This window comes from Aquarana catesbeiana, linkage group LG13, assembly GCF_042186555.1.
Source record: "Aquarana catesbeiana isolate 2022-GZ linkage group LG13, ASM4218655v1, whole genome shotgun sequence".
Classification (NCBI taxonomy): domain Eukaryota; kingdom Metazoa; phylum Chordata; class Amphibia; order Anura; family Ranidae; genus Aquarana; species Aquarana catesbeiana.
Window position 1 is genome coordinate 84629808 of NC_133336.1, and position 16598 is coordinate 84646405.

Sequence of the window (16598 nt, forward strand, 5' to 3'; positions counted from 1 at the left end):
TCGGGTGCTACCGACCACCATCTCGGCTAAGGGAAACCTTGCGGCTTCACAGCTGGTTCCCTACTGTGCATGTGTGAAGCGTGCTGCGCTTTGTGAATGGCCCGGTGGCGGGGGAAGGAGGCCGAACTTCTGTCTGAGTTTGCTGCAGCAAAGTCAGCCGCAAGTGGGAGTGGATACCTGTCAAAACCGTGGCGGGGGGGGGGGGGGGGGGGTGCAGGCAAACAAGCAGAGCTTTCCCTTTTGGGTGGAGCTCTGCTTTAAACCCAACACTTGTAAGCAACTGCTTATACACTTACCGTTCCAGCATGTACAACACAACCTCAGGCAAAGTCTTTAGCATTCAACACTACCTGTTGATTGCCTGTGACTCCAATGGTTCTTCCCTCCGGGTTGTGTGTCATGACTGCGTCCTGCAGTGACATGCAATCAGTGGAAAGAACCACAGCACATGGTGGGTGATGCAGAAATTTGATATTCCCAGAAGTGTTGAATGCTGTTAGATTGTAAGCGCTAATGAGCAGGGCCCTCTGATTCCACTTGTCTTGAATTGTACTGTAACTGTACTGTCTGCCTTCATTTTCCAAAGCACTGTGCAAACTATCGGTGCTATATAAAGCCTTTATAATAGTAACAGAAGTGCTAGAGTCTGCTGTACGTGGTATCACATGCCAGAGAGGTAAGTATTCGTTTTTTATTGCAAGGGCAATGCTTGTAATTATTTTGTGTTTTTTTTTTTTGGCGGGGGTTGGGGGTTGACTGTATCAATATAAAGTTGGCACAGAGAGCAAAGACAATTCCAGAAAGAAAAACTCTGAGCCTCCAACGTAGCCCACTTCCATAGGTGCAGATATAAAGCCGTAGGCCAAAGGTTTTGAGAATGACGCAAATATAAATTTTCACAAAGTCTGCTGCTTCAGTGTTTTTAGATATTTTTGTCAGATGTTACTATGGTATGCTGAAGTATAATTACACGCATTTCATAAGTGTCAAAGGCTTTTATTGACAATTACATGAAGTTTATGCAAAAAGTCAATATTTGCAGTGTTGACCCTTTTTTTCAAGACCTCTGCAATTCCCCCTGGCATGCTGTCAATCAACTTCTGGGCCACATCCTGACTGATGGCAGCCCATTCTTGCATAATCAATGCTTGGAGTTTGTCAGAATTTGTGGGGTTATTTTTGTTCACCCATCTCTTGAGGATTGACCCCAAGTTTTCAATGGCTTTAAGGTCTGGGGAGTTTCCTGCCCATGGACCCAAAATTTCGATGTTTTTTTCCCCAAGCCACTTCTCACTTTTGCTTTAAGGCAAGGTGTTCCATCATGCTGGAAAAGGCATCTTCCTCACCAAACTGTTCTTGGATGGTTTGAAGAAGTTGCTCTCGGAGGATTTTTGTACCATTCTTTATTCATGGCTGTGTTCTTGGGCAAAATTGTGGCTAAGCCCACTCCCTTGGCTGAGAAACAACCCCACACTTGAATGGTCTCAGGATGCTTTACTGTTGGCATGCCACAGGACTGATGGTCACACTCACCTTTTTTCTCTAGACAAGGTTTTTTTACAGATGTCCCAAGGGGATTCATCTGAGAAAATGACTTTAGCCCAGTCCTCAGCATAATCCCTGTACCTTTTGCAGAATATCAGTCTGTCCCTGATGTTTTTCCTGGAGAGGTTTGGCTTTTTTTGCTGCCCTTCCTGACACCAGACCATCCTCCAAAACTCTTTGCCTCACTGTGCATGCCAAGGGACTCGCACCTCCCTGCTGCCATTCCTGAGCAAGCTCTGCACTGGTGGTGCCCCGATCCCGCAGCTGAATCAACTGTAGGAGAGGATCCTGGCGCTTGCTGGACTTTCTTGGGCTCCCTGAAGCCTTCTTCACAAATGAAGTGAAAATGTTTTTTTAAGTGGTTGTAAACTCTAGAAAAAAAAAAAAAACTGGACAAGACAAAGGCATAATGAGCTAGTATGCATAACATATTAGCTCATTATGAATTACTTACCTGAGATCGAAGCCCCTGCAGCCGTCCTCGTACACCGCTCTGGCAGCCGACATCGCTCCCGAAGTTACTTCCGGGTATTGCGGGCTCCGGCTGTGATTGGCCGGAGCCGCGACGTCACTCCCGCGTATGCGCTGCCGGTAACGGCACACTCACTGAAGCAACGGCACATACCATTGCTTCAGCGCGCATGCCACGATTACGTCGTCACATGCAAATACAGGGGATATATCCTTAAAGTGGACTTCCTCCCAAAAATGGAACTTCCACTTTTTGGATTCCTCCCCCCCTCCGATATCACATTTGGCACCTTTCAGGGGGGAGGAGGGAGCAGATACCTGTCTAATACAGGTATTTGCTCCCACTTCCTGGCATAGATCACCGCGGCACTTGCGGTGACCTATGCCACTTCCGGCGCCTACCCCGTCCTCCCCCGCTGTATTCTAGGAGACACAGAACACAGCAGGGACCAGAGAGGATGCGCAGCGTGACTCGCGCATGCGCAGTAGGGAACCAAGAAGTGAAGCCGCACGGCTTTACTTCCTTATTCCCTTATCGAGGATGGCGGCGGCAGCAGCTGAGAGCAGAAGGACGGATCAGCTTCCGACATCGCGGGCTCCCTGGACAGGTAAGTGTGCATATATTAAAAGTCATCAGCTGCAGTATTTGTAGCTGCTGGCTTTTAATATTTTTTTTCAGCGGACCTCCGCTTTAACCGTGCAGGTTTAGGAGATATCCAGGGTAGTTACAGGTAAGCCTTATTATAGGCTTACCTGTAGCAAAAAGTGTGTTGGAAGGGTTTACAACCACTTTAAGTTCATTACTATGGTAAAGAGGGACTTTGCAATTAATTGCAATTCATCTGATCACTCTTCATAACATTCTTGAGTATATTGCAGATTGCCATAAAAAAACAAAAAAAAACAAAAACAAAATAAACAGAGGCAGCAGACTTTGTGAAAATTAAAACTCGTGTCATTCTCAAAACTTTTGGCCACGTCTGTAGTCTGGACATCTCTATGGCTTTCTGATTACAATCTCCTGACTCTGTTCTTGAGTGTTTAGAATGCAGAAGCAGAATGCCCGTTGGTTGGGATGATGTTGAAGATTCTGGAGGAGTGCATCTCCCTCTCAGACACCAGCCATGCAGAGACCAGAACGAAGACTGGATTTGGGACAGTTCAGCTTGTAACAGGAAGCAAGGGCAGACGGAACGTTCACGACCCGCACGATTTTCCAGGGAAACATTTGGAACACGGACTCACAGCGCGCTGTTGGTAGTGACCTAACCCCGGAAGTAGCTTGTATACAGTGCAGCGCGTTAATTCTTCCCCCGAGGTGAATAGGGGAGAACTCGGGATGTTGAGTAATTTATGGCAAGCGTTTAAAAATAACTCGACCTTGCGGTATGGAGTGCCCATGGTGGTGAGTTCAGATCCCTGGGAAGGTATATTAAGGGGATATGGGGGGCTTCTGCTCCAGACAGATGTGTGATTGCAGTGCTGTTATGCCATCCTTAATATGGCTGTGTATTCTGTCTATATTCAACCTGCTATAATAAAAGGCGGCCTCCAATGCTCCATATAGCCTGTTTAATGTTATGACAATGTAAAAAATGTGATGTGAAAACAGAAGGAGCAGTGAGACCAGCACAAGGCTCATAAACACCTTGGTGTCATTGAACACTGCAATCCAGGGCTGTCCCCTTCTAGCTTCATCTGGAGACTTCTAAGGAGGAGTCCATCCACCTCACACTGAAGGAAAGATGAAGATTTCTGATTACACAATCTCTTGTGCTTTGCAGGTGAACACAGATGAATGCAGGCTCAGTACAGCAAGTGACACATAGATAACCATTCTTCTCTATGTGCCCTGATTACGGCAAAGTGCTGCGTTGAGGTGGGTCGCGTTGTGTAAAAATGCAGCCTTTAACAGTTGTGATGGGCTACATAGCTGTGACTGAAGTGTCATTTTGTGACTCCTCAATAAAGTTGAAAAAAAAAAGTAAAAAGTGCCTTGAATTATAACAGGGCAAAGCACTGCCCCCCACCACCCAACACAACAGATTTTTTCTTTCAGGCGGCTGTGAAGGAGCCATTACAGCTGTGGTTTCAGGGGTTGAGGCTTTTCCCTCCCTTCATTATTATGGCGACGCTTCTCTTAGGGGCCGATTTATAAAGCAGCGGTATGGGCTTTTCTGTGGTAATTTCAGTGCTTTAGGCCCTGTTCATATCTGGCGATTTGAGCTCATGGGCAGAATCACAGCAATTCTAAATCGCACTGCAATAGTGGCAAAACACACCAGACGTGTTTGGGTGCCATTTTTTTTTTTAATGGCACCTCTAATGCGGTGCAATTTTGCCGTGATTGTTGCCCAAAAAGGAACAGAAGCTTTTTTTTGGGTGACGATCTTTGCACAGTGCGGATTGCCACACGTTTGATTGTGTGGCAAAACCGCACCGCGTTTCAGGTGCAATTAAAAATGAATTGCACTCAAACAGGCATGGTACGTTTTGCCACTATTCTTACTATTCTGGCCGCAATCCCATATCGCCAGAAGTGAACGGGACCTTAGGGGCCATTCGTGTTATATTTGTTGCTCAATACATTCCCAACACTTGGACACTAGAAATACAATGCTTCATGATTAGGATAGTCCAGTCCATCATGCTGAGTTGCACTGTGTTTATTTGCACTTTTATTTTAGTTCAAGAAATACAAACGTGTGTCAGTGCAAAGCACATTGACATGAAGCATTATCATGTGGAAGTTTGGCACCTCTTCCTTCCTTCCTTTTTTTTTTTTTTTTAAGTGGTGGAAAATGCCTGCTCCATTTGTATCCAATGTTTTCCAGAGTTGCCCTTACGCCAGTCTAGTATCAGGTAGGGGTGTTGAAACTAATCGTAGCATCGATGCATCGCGATTCGACCATCCACGATGCGGCATCGATGCTACGACTTGCACAATCGATTTTCTGATGACGTCACCCATGCGCCACTATATGCCCTGCCTCTGAGTCTGAACTGAACCAAAAGCAGCCGAAGGAGCCGTGGGCATTAGCCACACCCCTTTACCCGCCCCCCACTGACGTCGTCCCCAGCGTCGCCGTGTTGAGCTGGCTGCTGCGAGACATGTGGGGTGAGTGTCCCCCAATTCCTGATGAGTCGTGACCCGGTCCCCAGAGCCTTCCTCCTTGGCTCACCTCACACTGTGCACAGGCTGCCTCTGTCCTCTTTACAACAGGCTGCTGTGGGAGACCCGAGATGCCAGGTGGCCGCGGTTGTCCTCTGTCCTCCAGTCCTCCTTACAGGCTGCTGCTGCGGGCATCATCATCATCAGGTACTTACTTTGGGAACCAACCTCCATCTTATTGTAGTGGACAGCACCATCTTATTTTTGTGGTATAAAGAGTGGACTGGACACATAAAGGAAAGCAACAAAGTCTTATCATTTGTGACCATGAAAAGTGGAATCATCATAGTGGTGAATCCAATCCTGTCCTTCTCTTTGTGGGATAAAGGGTTGGCTGTGTGGTGCTGGGAACCTACCTACCCCTGTATAGAATACTACATACATAGTCAGATGAACAGTAGTCTTTGTGCAAGGATCCAAATGTTGTGTACTGTTATAGATCTCCTACACCACTTTAAGTAAACAGCTGCCAGCAGTGGTAGTCTTTGTGCAAGGATTTGTGAGAGGAACCCATAGGAGGGTAGGTGCAGTGTCTCGTGTAGCTACAAAAGTCTCTGACCATCTCTTGTATCATGTCCGCAGTCTTTGACCCTCTCTTGTATCATGTCCGCAGTCTTTGACCCTCTCTTGTATCATGTCTGCAGTCTTTGACCCTCTCTTGTATCATGTCCCCAGTCTCTGACCCTCTCTTGTATCATGTCCCCAGTCTCTGACCCTCTGTTGTATCATGTCCCCAGTCTCTGACCCTCTGTTGTATCATGTCCCCAGTCTCTGACCCTCTGTTGTATCATGTCCCCAGTCTCTGACCCTCTCTTGTATCATGTCCCCAGTCTCTGACCCTCTGTTGTATCATGTCCCCAGTCTCTGACCCTCTCTTGTATCATGTCCCCAGTCTCTGACCCTCTCTTGTATCATGTCCCCAGTCTCTGACCCTCTCTTGTATCATGTCCCCAGTCTCTGACCCTCTCTTGTATCATGTCCCCAGTCTCTGACCCTCTCTTGTATCATGTCCCCAGTCTCTGACCCTCTCTTGTATCATGTCCCCAGTCTCTGACCCTCTCTTGTATCATGTCCCCAGTCTCTGACCCTCTCTTGTATCATGTCCCCAGTCTCTGACCCTCTCTTGTATCATGTCCCCAGTCTCTGACCCTCTCTTGTATCATGTCCCCAGTCTCTGACCCTCTCTTGTATCATGTCCCCAGTCTCTGACCCTCTCTTGTATCATGTCCCCAGTCTCTGACCCTCTGTTGTATCATGTCCCCAGTCTCTGACCCTCTGTTGTATCATGTCCCCAGTCTCTGACCCTCTGTTGTATCATGTCCCCAGTCTCTCACCCTCTGTTGTATCATGTCCCCAGTCTCTCACCCTCTGTTGTATCATGTCCCCAGTCTCTCACCCTCTGTTGTATCATGTCCCCAGTCTCTCACCCTCTGTTGTATCATGTCCCCAGTCTCTCACCCTCTGTTGTATCATGTCCCCAGTCTCTCACCCTCTGTTGTATCATGTCCCCAGTCTCTGACCCTCTGTTGTATCATGTCCCCAGTCTCTTACCCTCTTTTGTAGTATTTTGGGGTCAGTCAGTTTGGAGCTTCCCTTTAAGTTGTCTGCTGTGTTTACACTTTGCTACATGCAGTGAGTGTACAGATAAAAGTAAAGAAATTGAGTTCTTCTAAATGCTTGAATTTTTTTGGATGAAAACCGTGTGCAGTGATCGTGATGCACCGCGGAATCGAATCGAATTGTGGACAGGATAATCGTAATCGAATCGTGAGGCCAGTGAAGATGCCTTAGTATGCCTTACTAGTCCCCCTAGTATTTGGTTCATACTCGTGGCCTTATGATATTTAATTATATCAGGGAGACCTATACCACTTCTTGCTTTAGGTTGTGTTAAGCCTAGTACACATTATTAGAAAATCAGATGAAAATATCTGTATTCAGAACAATCGTTCTATTTTGTGTTTGTTAGTATACGGCTTTCGAGAGCAGATGTTGACTGTTCAGATGAAAATTCTGAAGGGACATGTTGGAAAAATGTTCTCGTTCGTTAGTAGAACAAAAATTTTCGTTTAATTAGTGCAGTATTCACCCTCAAAAAATCAAATGCGCAAGACCAGAAGAAGAAAGCAAATGAAAATATTTTTGTAAACACAAAAAAATTATTGTATACAGGATAATAAAAGATTTTTAAGGAGAAATAAACTGATAGCGATACACTGCAATCCTAGGCTGTCCCCTTCTATCGCCATCTGGAAATATAAGTTTACCAGTATACAGATTATCTATTGGACTACAAATAAAGGATTATGGTTAATAGTTATTATTATTAAAGTGTCACTAAACCCACGTCGTAAAATAGCTATTACATGCTGTTCATACTCATTCGGTCACTATGAGATACGTTTTCTGTATTCTGCAAAAAACCTGGTTGATCCTGCTGCTCGCCATCTCCACCTTCTGTTCATGTCCCTAATTCAGCTAGGGATTTTGCAGCTGTAGTGGCAACTCTGCACATACTCAGTTTTCAGTAAGTTTCTATGCTGTGCATTTCCTCCCTATCAGATCTGAGCAGCCCATGTGACTTTAGACATTGCTACTGGTTACATTATACAATATCTATTATTTTCTAGATTAAACCACTATAATTGAAGGTGCTATTTGAGTCCTCAGGGTCAAATGTTCTATGTCATCATTTTTATGATGTGTAAAAATGTCTTATGTTGTACATAAGCTTTTTAACTTTATCCAATTAAAAATTCTATTTTTTATCTTAACTTGTGTGCCTACAAAATCCATTTTGTAATTTCTAGCTCTTTTTCACATGTGACTATAGAGTCACACATCTGGCCATATACACTGTGGTAAATAACAGCCTACTGCCTCCTCCTCCTTCATGCCCACTAACCAGCTAAACACATTGGGGGCAGAATATTACATGTAAATTAAAGCGGGATTCCGGCCAGCTAAAAAAAAAATTTAAAGTCAGCAGCAAACACTGTAGCTGCTGACTTTAAATAAGTAGACTTACCTGTCCTGGGTGCCCGCGATGTCGGCCGCCCAAGGACGAACCGTCCCTCGGCTCTCGGGTCCCGGCATCGCCATCCTAGGTAAGGGAAACAGGCAGTGGAGCCTTACGGCTTCACTGTCAGCTTCCTACGGCGCACGCGTGAGCGATCTGTGAATGGCACCGGGGTGTTCTGGGAACACACCCAGTTCCCAGAAGACAACGGGGCCGCTCACCGAGGAGTAGAACACGCCGCGGAAAAGGAAGAGGCAGATTAGGAAGACTGCCAAGCAACAAGGGTTTAGGTAAGTATAAAAATTTTTTTTTTTTCCCAAATGTTTTTTTTTTTTATTTTTTTTAGTAATTTTGGTGGCATTTTTTTTTCTAGGGTGGCCCTCCGCTTTAACGGAGGCTTCATCTCCCTCTTATTCTATGACACAGCCTGTGACTGGCAGAAATCCGCCCACATCATGTTATTGTCACAAAATAATAAAGATTTTCAAATATATATTTGTATTACAGTTTAAAACAGTTTATTGATTATAATTATTTATTTTTACTCTGTATTCTAAAGAGAACTGTCAATTTTTATTGATTTTCAAAACATTTCCAACATAAAATACAAGGAAACACGCATTGTTGTAGAGAGAGTATATCTGGCAGGTAATCAACATACATTTTGGTCAGTGGTAAAATTCAGTGCAGACACGCAAAGCTTACTTCCAATGGCAATATGTGGAATTGTCAGATTAATTAAGTATAATTCAGAATTTTTGTAGTACACCAGAGTCTAACCTGCAGAAGTGCGTGTGAACAAATGGAAGAGGAGAAGAGTGTAATAAAAAGGTTAGGGAGAGTCAGAAAGAGGAGAAAGAGACGAGATAGGGAGTAGTGGAGGAGGAAGAATAAGAGAGGACAACCACCCGCCCCAAAAGCTCTGTACCACCTGGGGGGCACCAACCATAAGTGCAGACAATCTCTGCGAGGTCAAGGTGTACAGAATGTCAGGTTGTAGGAGTCTCCAACATAACCCACGGCTCCCACACTCGATTATGTATATCAAGAGTATTATTTAGAGAAGCTGTCAGGTACTCCATTCTTTTAACATCTCTGATCCTGGAGTGCAGCTCGAACAGTGAGGGAGTTTCCTCTTTTTCCACTTCAGGGCCACCAAACACCGTGCTGCAGTTAGCACGTGGGCTAAAAGCTTTTTTGACAATTTAGAGAAAGAGGGGGGTGGTAGGCCCAGAAGAAAAGTTTTCGGGTTGAAGGGCACCCCAGTACCAAAGATGGATTGAAGTAGAGAGTGTACCGTCTGCCAATAGGGGGCGGGTAGAGGGCAGGTCCAGTAGGTATGATATAGCGTCCCCCTATCTTTATAACAGCGCCAACATCGGGGGTTGGCAGAGGGGTATATGGAGTGGAGCAGGTTAGGGGTTTGGTACTAATGAAATAAAATCTTATTATGATTTTCTTTATAGAGCGTACAGATGGAGCTCTTAGAGGCCTGCGACCATATGAGCTGCCATGTGTTAAGGGGTATTTCCTCACCCAGGGCCTACTCCCACTTACGCATATAGGCATGCCGAGGTCCGGTTGACAATAAATCCATGGTCAGGAGCTCATAAGTGCGCAAAATCATACCTTTAGGGGACGAGCCCTCTAGACATATTTTTTCAAATTCGGTTAGGGGGGAGAATTGAAGATTCGTTACCAAAGATTGCGCATAATAGTGTATTTGCAGGTAACTAAAAAAAAGCCTGTCTGGGTATGTTAAAGGCATCTTGCAGATCTTGAAAGGATCTCAGGGTTCTGGTTCTGGTGTCTACCAATTGATCGTAGTTAAAAATGGCCTTATCCATTCAGAAGTGAGACATCTGTGAGGTCAAATTATCCGGGACATTGAGTGTGAATAGAAATGAGGTGACCAGGGAGGAAGTGGTGGTAAGCGGGTATGTCGATTTTGCGTGTCGTCATAGCGTGCACAGAAGCACCATTGGCCCTAGTAGCTGTAGCCCACCGGCCGCTACATCAGAACTCCATAATATGGAATTCGGGTGGACGGGGGCCAACCACAATTTCTCAATTTGTATCCATCGATTATAGGCACGAAGAGTACACCAAGAGGCTACAGGGCGTAACTGGGCTGCTAAATAATGCTTGGCTATGTTAGGGAACGCAAGGCCGCCTTGATTACTATTTTTTTATTTTGAACATGTGACCAGCAGCAGAGGACTAGAAGCTCCTCCTGGTTATGTTTCCCTGCAGACAGGATGAAAAAGAGCTGGGTCATGTGACAGCTGTATATCGATTAGGACAACGGTACTTAGATGTTTTTCTTTATTAAAATAATTACAGTGCCACCATCCATATACAGAACGGAAAATAGAAAGGACAACGTAAATTAAACAGTGTGTGTTTAGTATCACTTTAATACTATATATTTTTTTTTATTTTACCTAAATTGTTACTATGATTAGAAGGGTCTCATGCACATTAAATCCCTTCCGATTCTCCACTGGAACGTAGCTACTTACATGGTAGGTTTTCCGGCCACGGTGAAAATGGTTGGAAAAAGGACACAGGGTTCGCATGTGTGCAGAGTGCAGAACTCAGGACTATCGCTTTTGAGTGGCGAAAACGCAGTGATATGTTATACAGAGGTAGTTTCTGCTTTGCTTCAGAGTCCCACAATGCAACAGTGCACTTCTCCTAGCCCAAGACTGCTCATTGCAGTGCTATGAAGAGAACAACCTGCAGGACATCGGAGGCTCCTTACTGTTCCCTGATCTTTGCAAATGTAAAGCAGACGCAGTGTGAGCAATCGCTGTGATGTCCTCAGTTGTGCAGAGAGTGGTATCCATGCTCCATGGAGGAGTCATGGTAAATGTGTGTCTACTAATGTAGGCACTACATCATTGTGGTGACACAGGCATTGTTGGCCCCCCTAAACTCTGCCTAAACAGAGGACAGTGCCAACTGCTAGTACTAGACATTTTCCTTGTGTTAGTCACAGATTTTTAAATATCTTGATTTTCAGAAGAAAATAAAAATCTTTTTAAACTGAAGTACAATGGCAGTTAGTGTACTAATATCATACTCTTCCAAGGATTCTTCCTTAAAATAGAACTTTAGTTTTAACTTAAAATTGAAAAAGCCTAGAAAGTTTAACAAATGCAACTCTTGTTGTAATCCTCATCTTGTCTGCAGTGCTGCCCCCTAACAGAAACTCCGCTCTGCCACTGTTCCTCTTCTAGGTTGAATGATGGTCAGCCTCATGCAGACCACTTCATGTGAGCCCAGGCTGTCACCACTGGGCCCACAGTATGATCCTGCAGATATCTGCACTGATCTCTATAACATAGAAGTGCATCCACTTCAGCTGTAGGGAGAAGCAGACGATGACTAAGGTATTCATGTATTCATATGGAAACATAAAATGGAGTATACTAGCAAAAATGTGCCTATTTGTTGAATGGGATGGAATACGGAAGTTGCTGTAGTACCAATAAAATAGAACCCAATGTTTAAGTGGCAGCTTTGGTAGGGTTTTGACATTTATTAACATAGCGAGGAGGTGGTAATACAGGTCAGGGGTGGTGTAATTTGCACCTGGTTATCTCCGGTTTTCAGAACTCAATGTTTAGCGTGGAGTGGTGTGCAGTATGTAATGTGCTGCACAGTGAACAAAATGGGACAGTCTGAACAGGGATTTATAGCCTAAACTATTTTGGCTGTACTTCTCCTGGGGATCTCAGAAGTGCATTTAGTTCTGCACTCCTGTGACTCCTTTTTAGCTGACAGTGGGCTAAAGTCCACTGTCGGCTGACGTCACTCAGCCGGGCCAGGCTCGGGAAAGATCCCGACTTCCTAGTCTGGTCCCACCCAGATGCCTGGACCGGTGGCTGGCTCAACCTCTTAGTATGTTGCTGAGAGCCTGAGCCAACCACTCTCTCCCCCTCTGCAGCCCAGCGCTCCAGTGAGTGCTGGAGGGGCAGAGCAAAGAGCCAGTGGCTGACAGTCAATGGCTCTCTGCTAATTTGAAGGCTGAGACCTGAGCGATCAGCGGTGTGTGATTGCTTGATTCTCAGTCTTAGAGCCGGCAGGAAAAAGATGCAGGATTGGACCAATGCTGCATCCATCTAGGCAAGTATAAATGTTTTTTGTTGATTTTTTTTTTACAAGCCAATACTTCTCTTTGAAGTATAATGCAAAAAGCACAGTGTATGGAGAGGACACTCCACCATGTACCCCAATGTATTTCAATACACATTACACAGGCCTGGTCCAGTATTTTTACCATCAGGAAATCTACCCTGAGAAATGCAGTGCATGTAGACAGGATGTGGCTGCAAAGAGGCTCCAGGGGATCAGCATCGCTGAGATGCAACAAAGGATACAAAAGGTGATTGTTAAAAAATGGCAATTGCTTATAATACACCATGCTTTAGCATAAAAAATTAAAATTATTATTAGGATTTATATAGCGCCAACACTTTACACAGTAGGATGTAAAAAAAGGAGTACAGTTACAGTGCCTTAAAGTATTCATACCCCTTGACATTTTTGATGTGTATTTACTAATTAGGTGACTTCTGGAGGCAATTGGTTCCACTAGATTTTAGTTAGGGTTATCAGAGTAAAGGGGGCTGAATAGAAATGCACACCACACTTTTCACATATACATTTGTAAAAAATGTTGAAAACCATTTATCATTTTCCTTCCACTTCACAATTATATACCACTTTGTGTTGGTCTATCACATAAAATCCCAATAAAATAAATTTAAGTTTTTGGCTGTAACATGACAAAACATGGAAAATTTCAAGGGGTATGAATGCTTTTTCAAGGTACTGTACACTACAATGCTACACAAGAGGGTTAGAAGGGCCCTGCTCATGAGAACTTACAATCTAAATGGTAGTGGCAAGTGAAGCAAGTGTAATAACTATGGGGGGGGAGTTGATGGTGAAGGTAATAGTTCAGTCTTTTAGGTGGAGGTGGGGTAGGCTTTCCGATAAAATGGCAAAAGCTGCAATCCCTTTCAGCTCTCTTTCATCCCTCTTAAATTTTAGGGCGTTTTCACCTCGTTTCTAAGCCTCAGGGTGTTGTATTCCTATTTGTATTCCAATCTGTGCAGGAATGCTTTTCTAACTGACCACCACCCAGTGCTTACCTGCACTGCTGAAAGTGTATTATTGACCGTTTGTTCCTACAAAGGAGACTTCTTTCAAAGGTCACTGCTCTCAGACAGGAGGAAGCAGTGGGATTCAGTTCAGACACTGAAATTCGTAGTGCATGTTGGAGCATTGATAACAATCATTAGGAATGCTGCTGCTTTACAGAGCAGTGCATCCAGGTTACTTGTGGCTTAGTCATTATGCCATGCATTAATGTTTTTTGACCTGTGAAACTTGGTTATGAGATAAGGCAACTGGGCTCTATCCTTTTGGTATGTATGATCCAGAAATAACCTGCTGTAACTTTTACAGCTGATATTCAAATGGGGTAGTTAACCACTTGCCGACTGCCTAACGACGATATACGTCAACAGAATGGCACGGGCAGGCAAAATCACGTACCTGGTACGTGATTGCCTTCCCGCGGGCGGGGGGTCTCATAGGACCCCCCCCCCCGGTGCCAGCGGCGGTCGGCTTTGGTCTAGGAGCGTTTAGAGATGAGGGGGAGGCCATCCGATCGTGGCCCCCCCCTCGCGATCGCTCCCAGCCAATGACAATCATCCCCTGCCTCTGTGTAGTACACAGAGCAGAGGATGTGATGTCATCTCTCCTCGGCTCAGCATAACTGCAGCGTTCGCAGAGTCAGGCCTGATCCCTGCGATCGCTAACAGTTTTCTTGGTAGCGTTTTGGTGAACTGGCAAGCACCAGCCCCAGGCAGCGTCAGATTAGCGCCAGTACCGCTAACACCCACGCACGCAGCATACACCTCCCTTAGTGGTATAGCATCTGAACGGATCAATATCTGATCCGATCCGATCTATACTGGCGTCCCCAGCAGTTTAGGGTTCCCAAAAACGCAGTGTTAGCGGGATCAGCCCAGATACCTGCTAGCACCTGCGTTTTGCCCCTCCGCCCGGCCCAGCCCACCCAAGTGCAGTATCGATCGATCACTGACACTTGCAAAACACTAAACGCATAACTGCAGCGTTCGCAGAGTCAGGCCTGATCCCTGCGATCGCTAACAGTTTTTTGGTAGCGTTTTGGTGAACTGGCAAGCACCAGCGCCCTAGTACACCCCGGTCGTAGTCAAACCAGCACTGCAGTAACACTTGGTGACGTGGCGAGTCCCATAAGTGCAATTCAAGCTGGTGAGGTGGCAAGCACAAGTAGTGTCCCGCTGCCACCAAAAAGACAAACACAGGCCCGTCATGCCCATAATGCCCTTCCTGCTGCATTCGCCAATCCTAATTGGGAACCTACCACTTCTGCAGCGCCCGTACTTCCCCCATTCACATCCCCAACCAAATGCAGTCGGCTGCATGAGAGGCATTTTCTTTATGTCCTCCCGAGTACCCCTACCCAACTACCCCCCCCCAAAAAAGTTGTCGTGTCTGCAGCAAGCGCGGATATAGGCGTGACCCCCGCTATTATTGTCCCTCCTGTCCTGACAATCCTGGTCTTTGCATTGGTGAATGTTTTGAATGCTACCATACACTAGTTGAGTATTAGCGTAGGGTACAGCATTCCACAGACTAGGCACACTTTCACAGGGTCTCCCAAGATGCCATCGCATTTTGAGAGACCCGAACCTGGAACCGGTTACAGTTATAAAAGTTACAGTTACAAAAAAAAGTGTAAAAAAAAAAACACAAACAAAAATATAAAATAAAAAAAAATAGTTGTCGTTTTATTGTTCTCTCTCTATATTCTCTCTCTATTGTTCTGCTCTTTTTAACTGTATTCTATTCTGCAATGTTTTATTGTTATTATGTTTTATCATGTTTGCTTTTCAGGTCTGCAATTTTTTATACTTTACCGTTTACTGTGCTTTATTGTTAACCATTTTTTAGTCTTCAGGTACGCCATTCACGACTTTGAATGGTTATACCAGAATGATGCCTGCAGGTTTAGGTATCATCTTGGTATCATTCTTTTCAGCCAGCGGTCGGTTTTCATGTAAAAGCAATCCTAGCGGCTAATTAGCCTCTAGACTGCTTTTACAAGCAGTGGGAGGGAATGCCCCCCCCACCGTCTTCCGTGTTTTTCTCTGGCTCTCCTGTCTCAACGGGGAACCCTTAGAATGCAGCCGGTGATTCAGCCAGCTGACCATAGAGCTGATCAGAGACCAGAGTGGCTCCAAACATCTCTATGGCCTAAGAAACCGGAAGCTACGAGCATTTTATGACTTCGATTTCGCCGGATGTAAACAGTGCCATTGGGAAATCGGGAAAGCATTTTATCACACCGATCTTGGTGTGGTCAGATGCTTTGAGGGCAGAGGAGAGATCTAGGGTCTAATAGACCCCAATTTTTTCAAAAAAGAGTACCTGTCACTACCTATTGCTATCATAGGGGATATTTTCATTCCCTGAGATAACAATAAAAATGATTAAAAAAAAAAAAAATGAAAGGAACAGTTTAAAAATAGGATAAAAAAGCAAAAAAATAATAAAGAAGAAAAAAAAAAAAAAGCACCCCTGTCCCCCCTGCTCTCGCGCTAAGGCGAACGCAAGCGTCGGTCTGGCGTCAAATGTAAACAGCAATTGCACCATGCATGTGAGGTATCACCGCGAAGGTCAGATCGAGGGCAGTAATTTTAGCAGTAGACCTCCTCTGTAAATCTAAAGTGGTAACCTGTAAAGGCTTTTAAATGCTTTTAAAAATGTATTTCGTTTGTTGCCATTGCACTGCGCAATTTTAAAGCATGTCATGTTTGGTATCCATGTACTCGGCCTAAGATCATCTTTTTTATTGCATCAAACATTTGGGCAATATAGTGTGTTTTAGTGCATTAAAATTTAAAAAAGTGTGTTTTTTCCCCAAAAAATGCATTTGAAAAATCGCTGCGCAAATACTGTGTGAAAAAAAAAAAGAAACACCCACCATTTTAATATGTAGGGCATTTTCTTTAAAAAAATATATAATGTTTGGGGGTTCAAAGTAATTTTCTTGCAAAAAAAAAAAATTTTTTCATGTAATCAAAAAGTGTCAGAAAGGGCTTTGTCTTCAAGTGGTTAGAAGAGTGGGTGATGTGTGACATAAGCTTCTAAATGTTGTGCATAAAATGCCAGGACAGTTCAAAACCCCCCCAAATGACCCCATTTTGGAAAGTAGACACCCCAAGCTATTTGCTGAGAGGCATGTCGAGTCCATGGAATATTTTATATTGTGACACAAGTTGCGGGAAAGAGACTATTTTTTTTTTTTTTTTTGCACAAAGTTGT

General features: G+C 44.6%; 1 protein-coding gene across 1 annotated transcript in view; it reads left to right on the forward strand.

The window, feature by feature from the left end:
- The first annotated feature begins 3264 nt into the window (after nt 1-3264).
- COX16 (cytochrome c oxidase assembly factor COX16) overlaps nt 3265-16598 on the forward strand; it is a 207567-nt gene continuing 194233 nt past the window's right edge. The window contains exon 1 of the mRNA XM_073610608.1: nt 3265-3421. Within this exon, the coding sequence (XP_073466709.1) occupies nt 3356-3421 (66 nt within the window). The 5' untranslated portion in view covers nt 3265-3355. The remainder of the gene's footprint in view (nt 3422-16598) is intronic.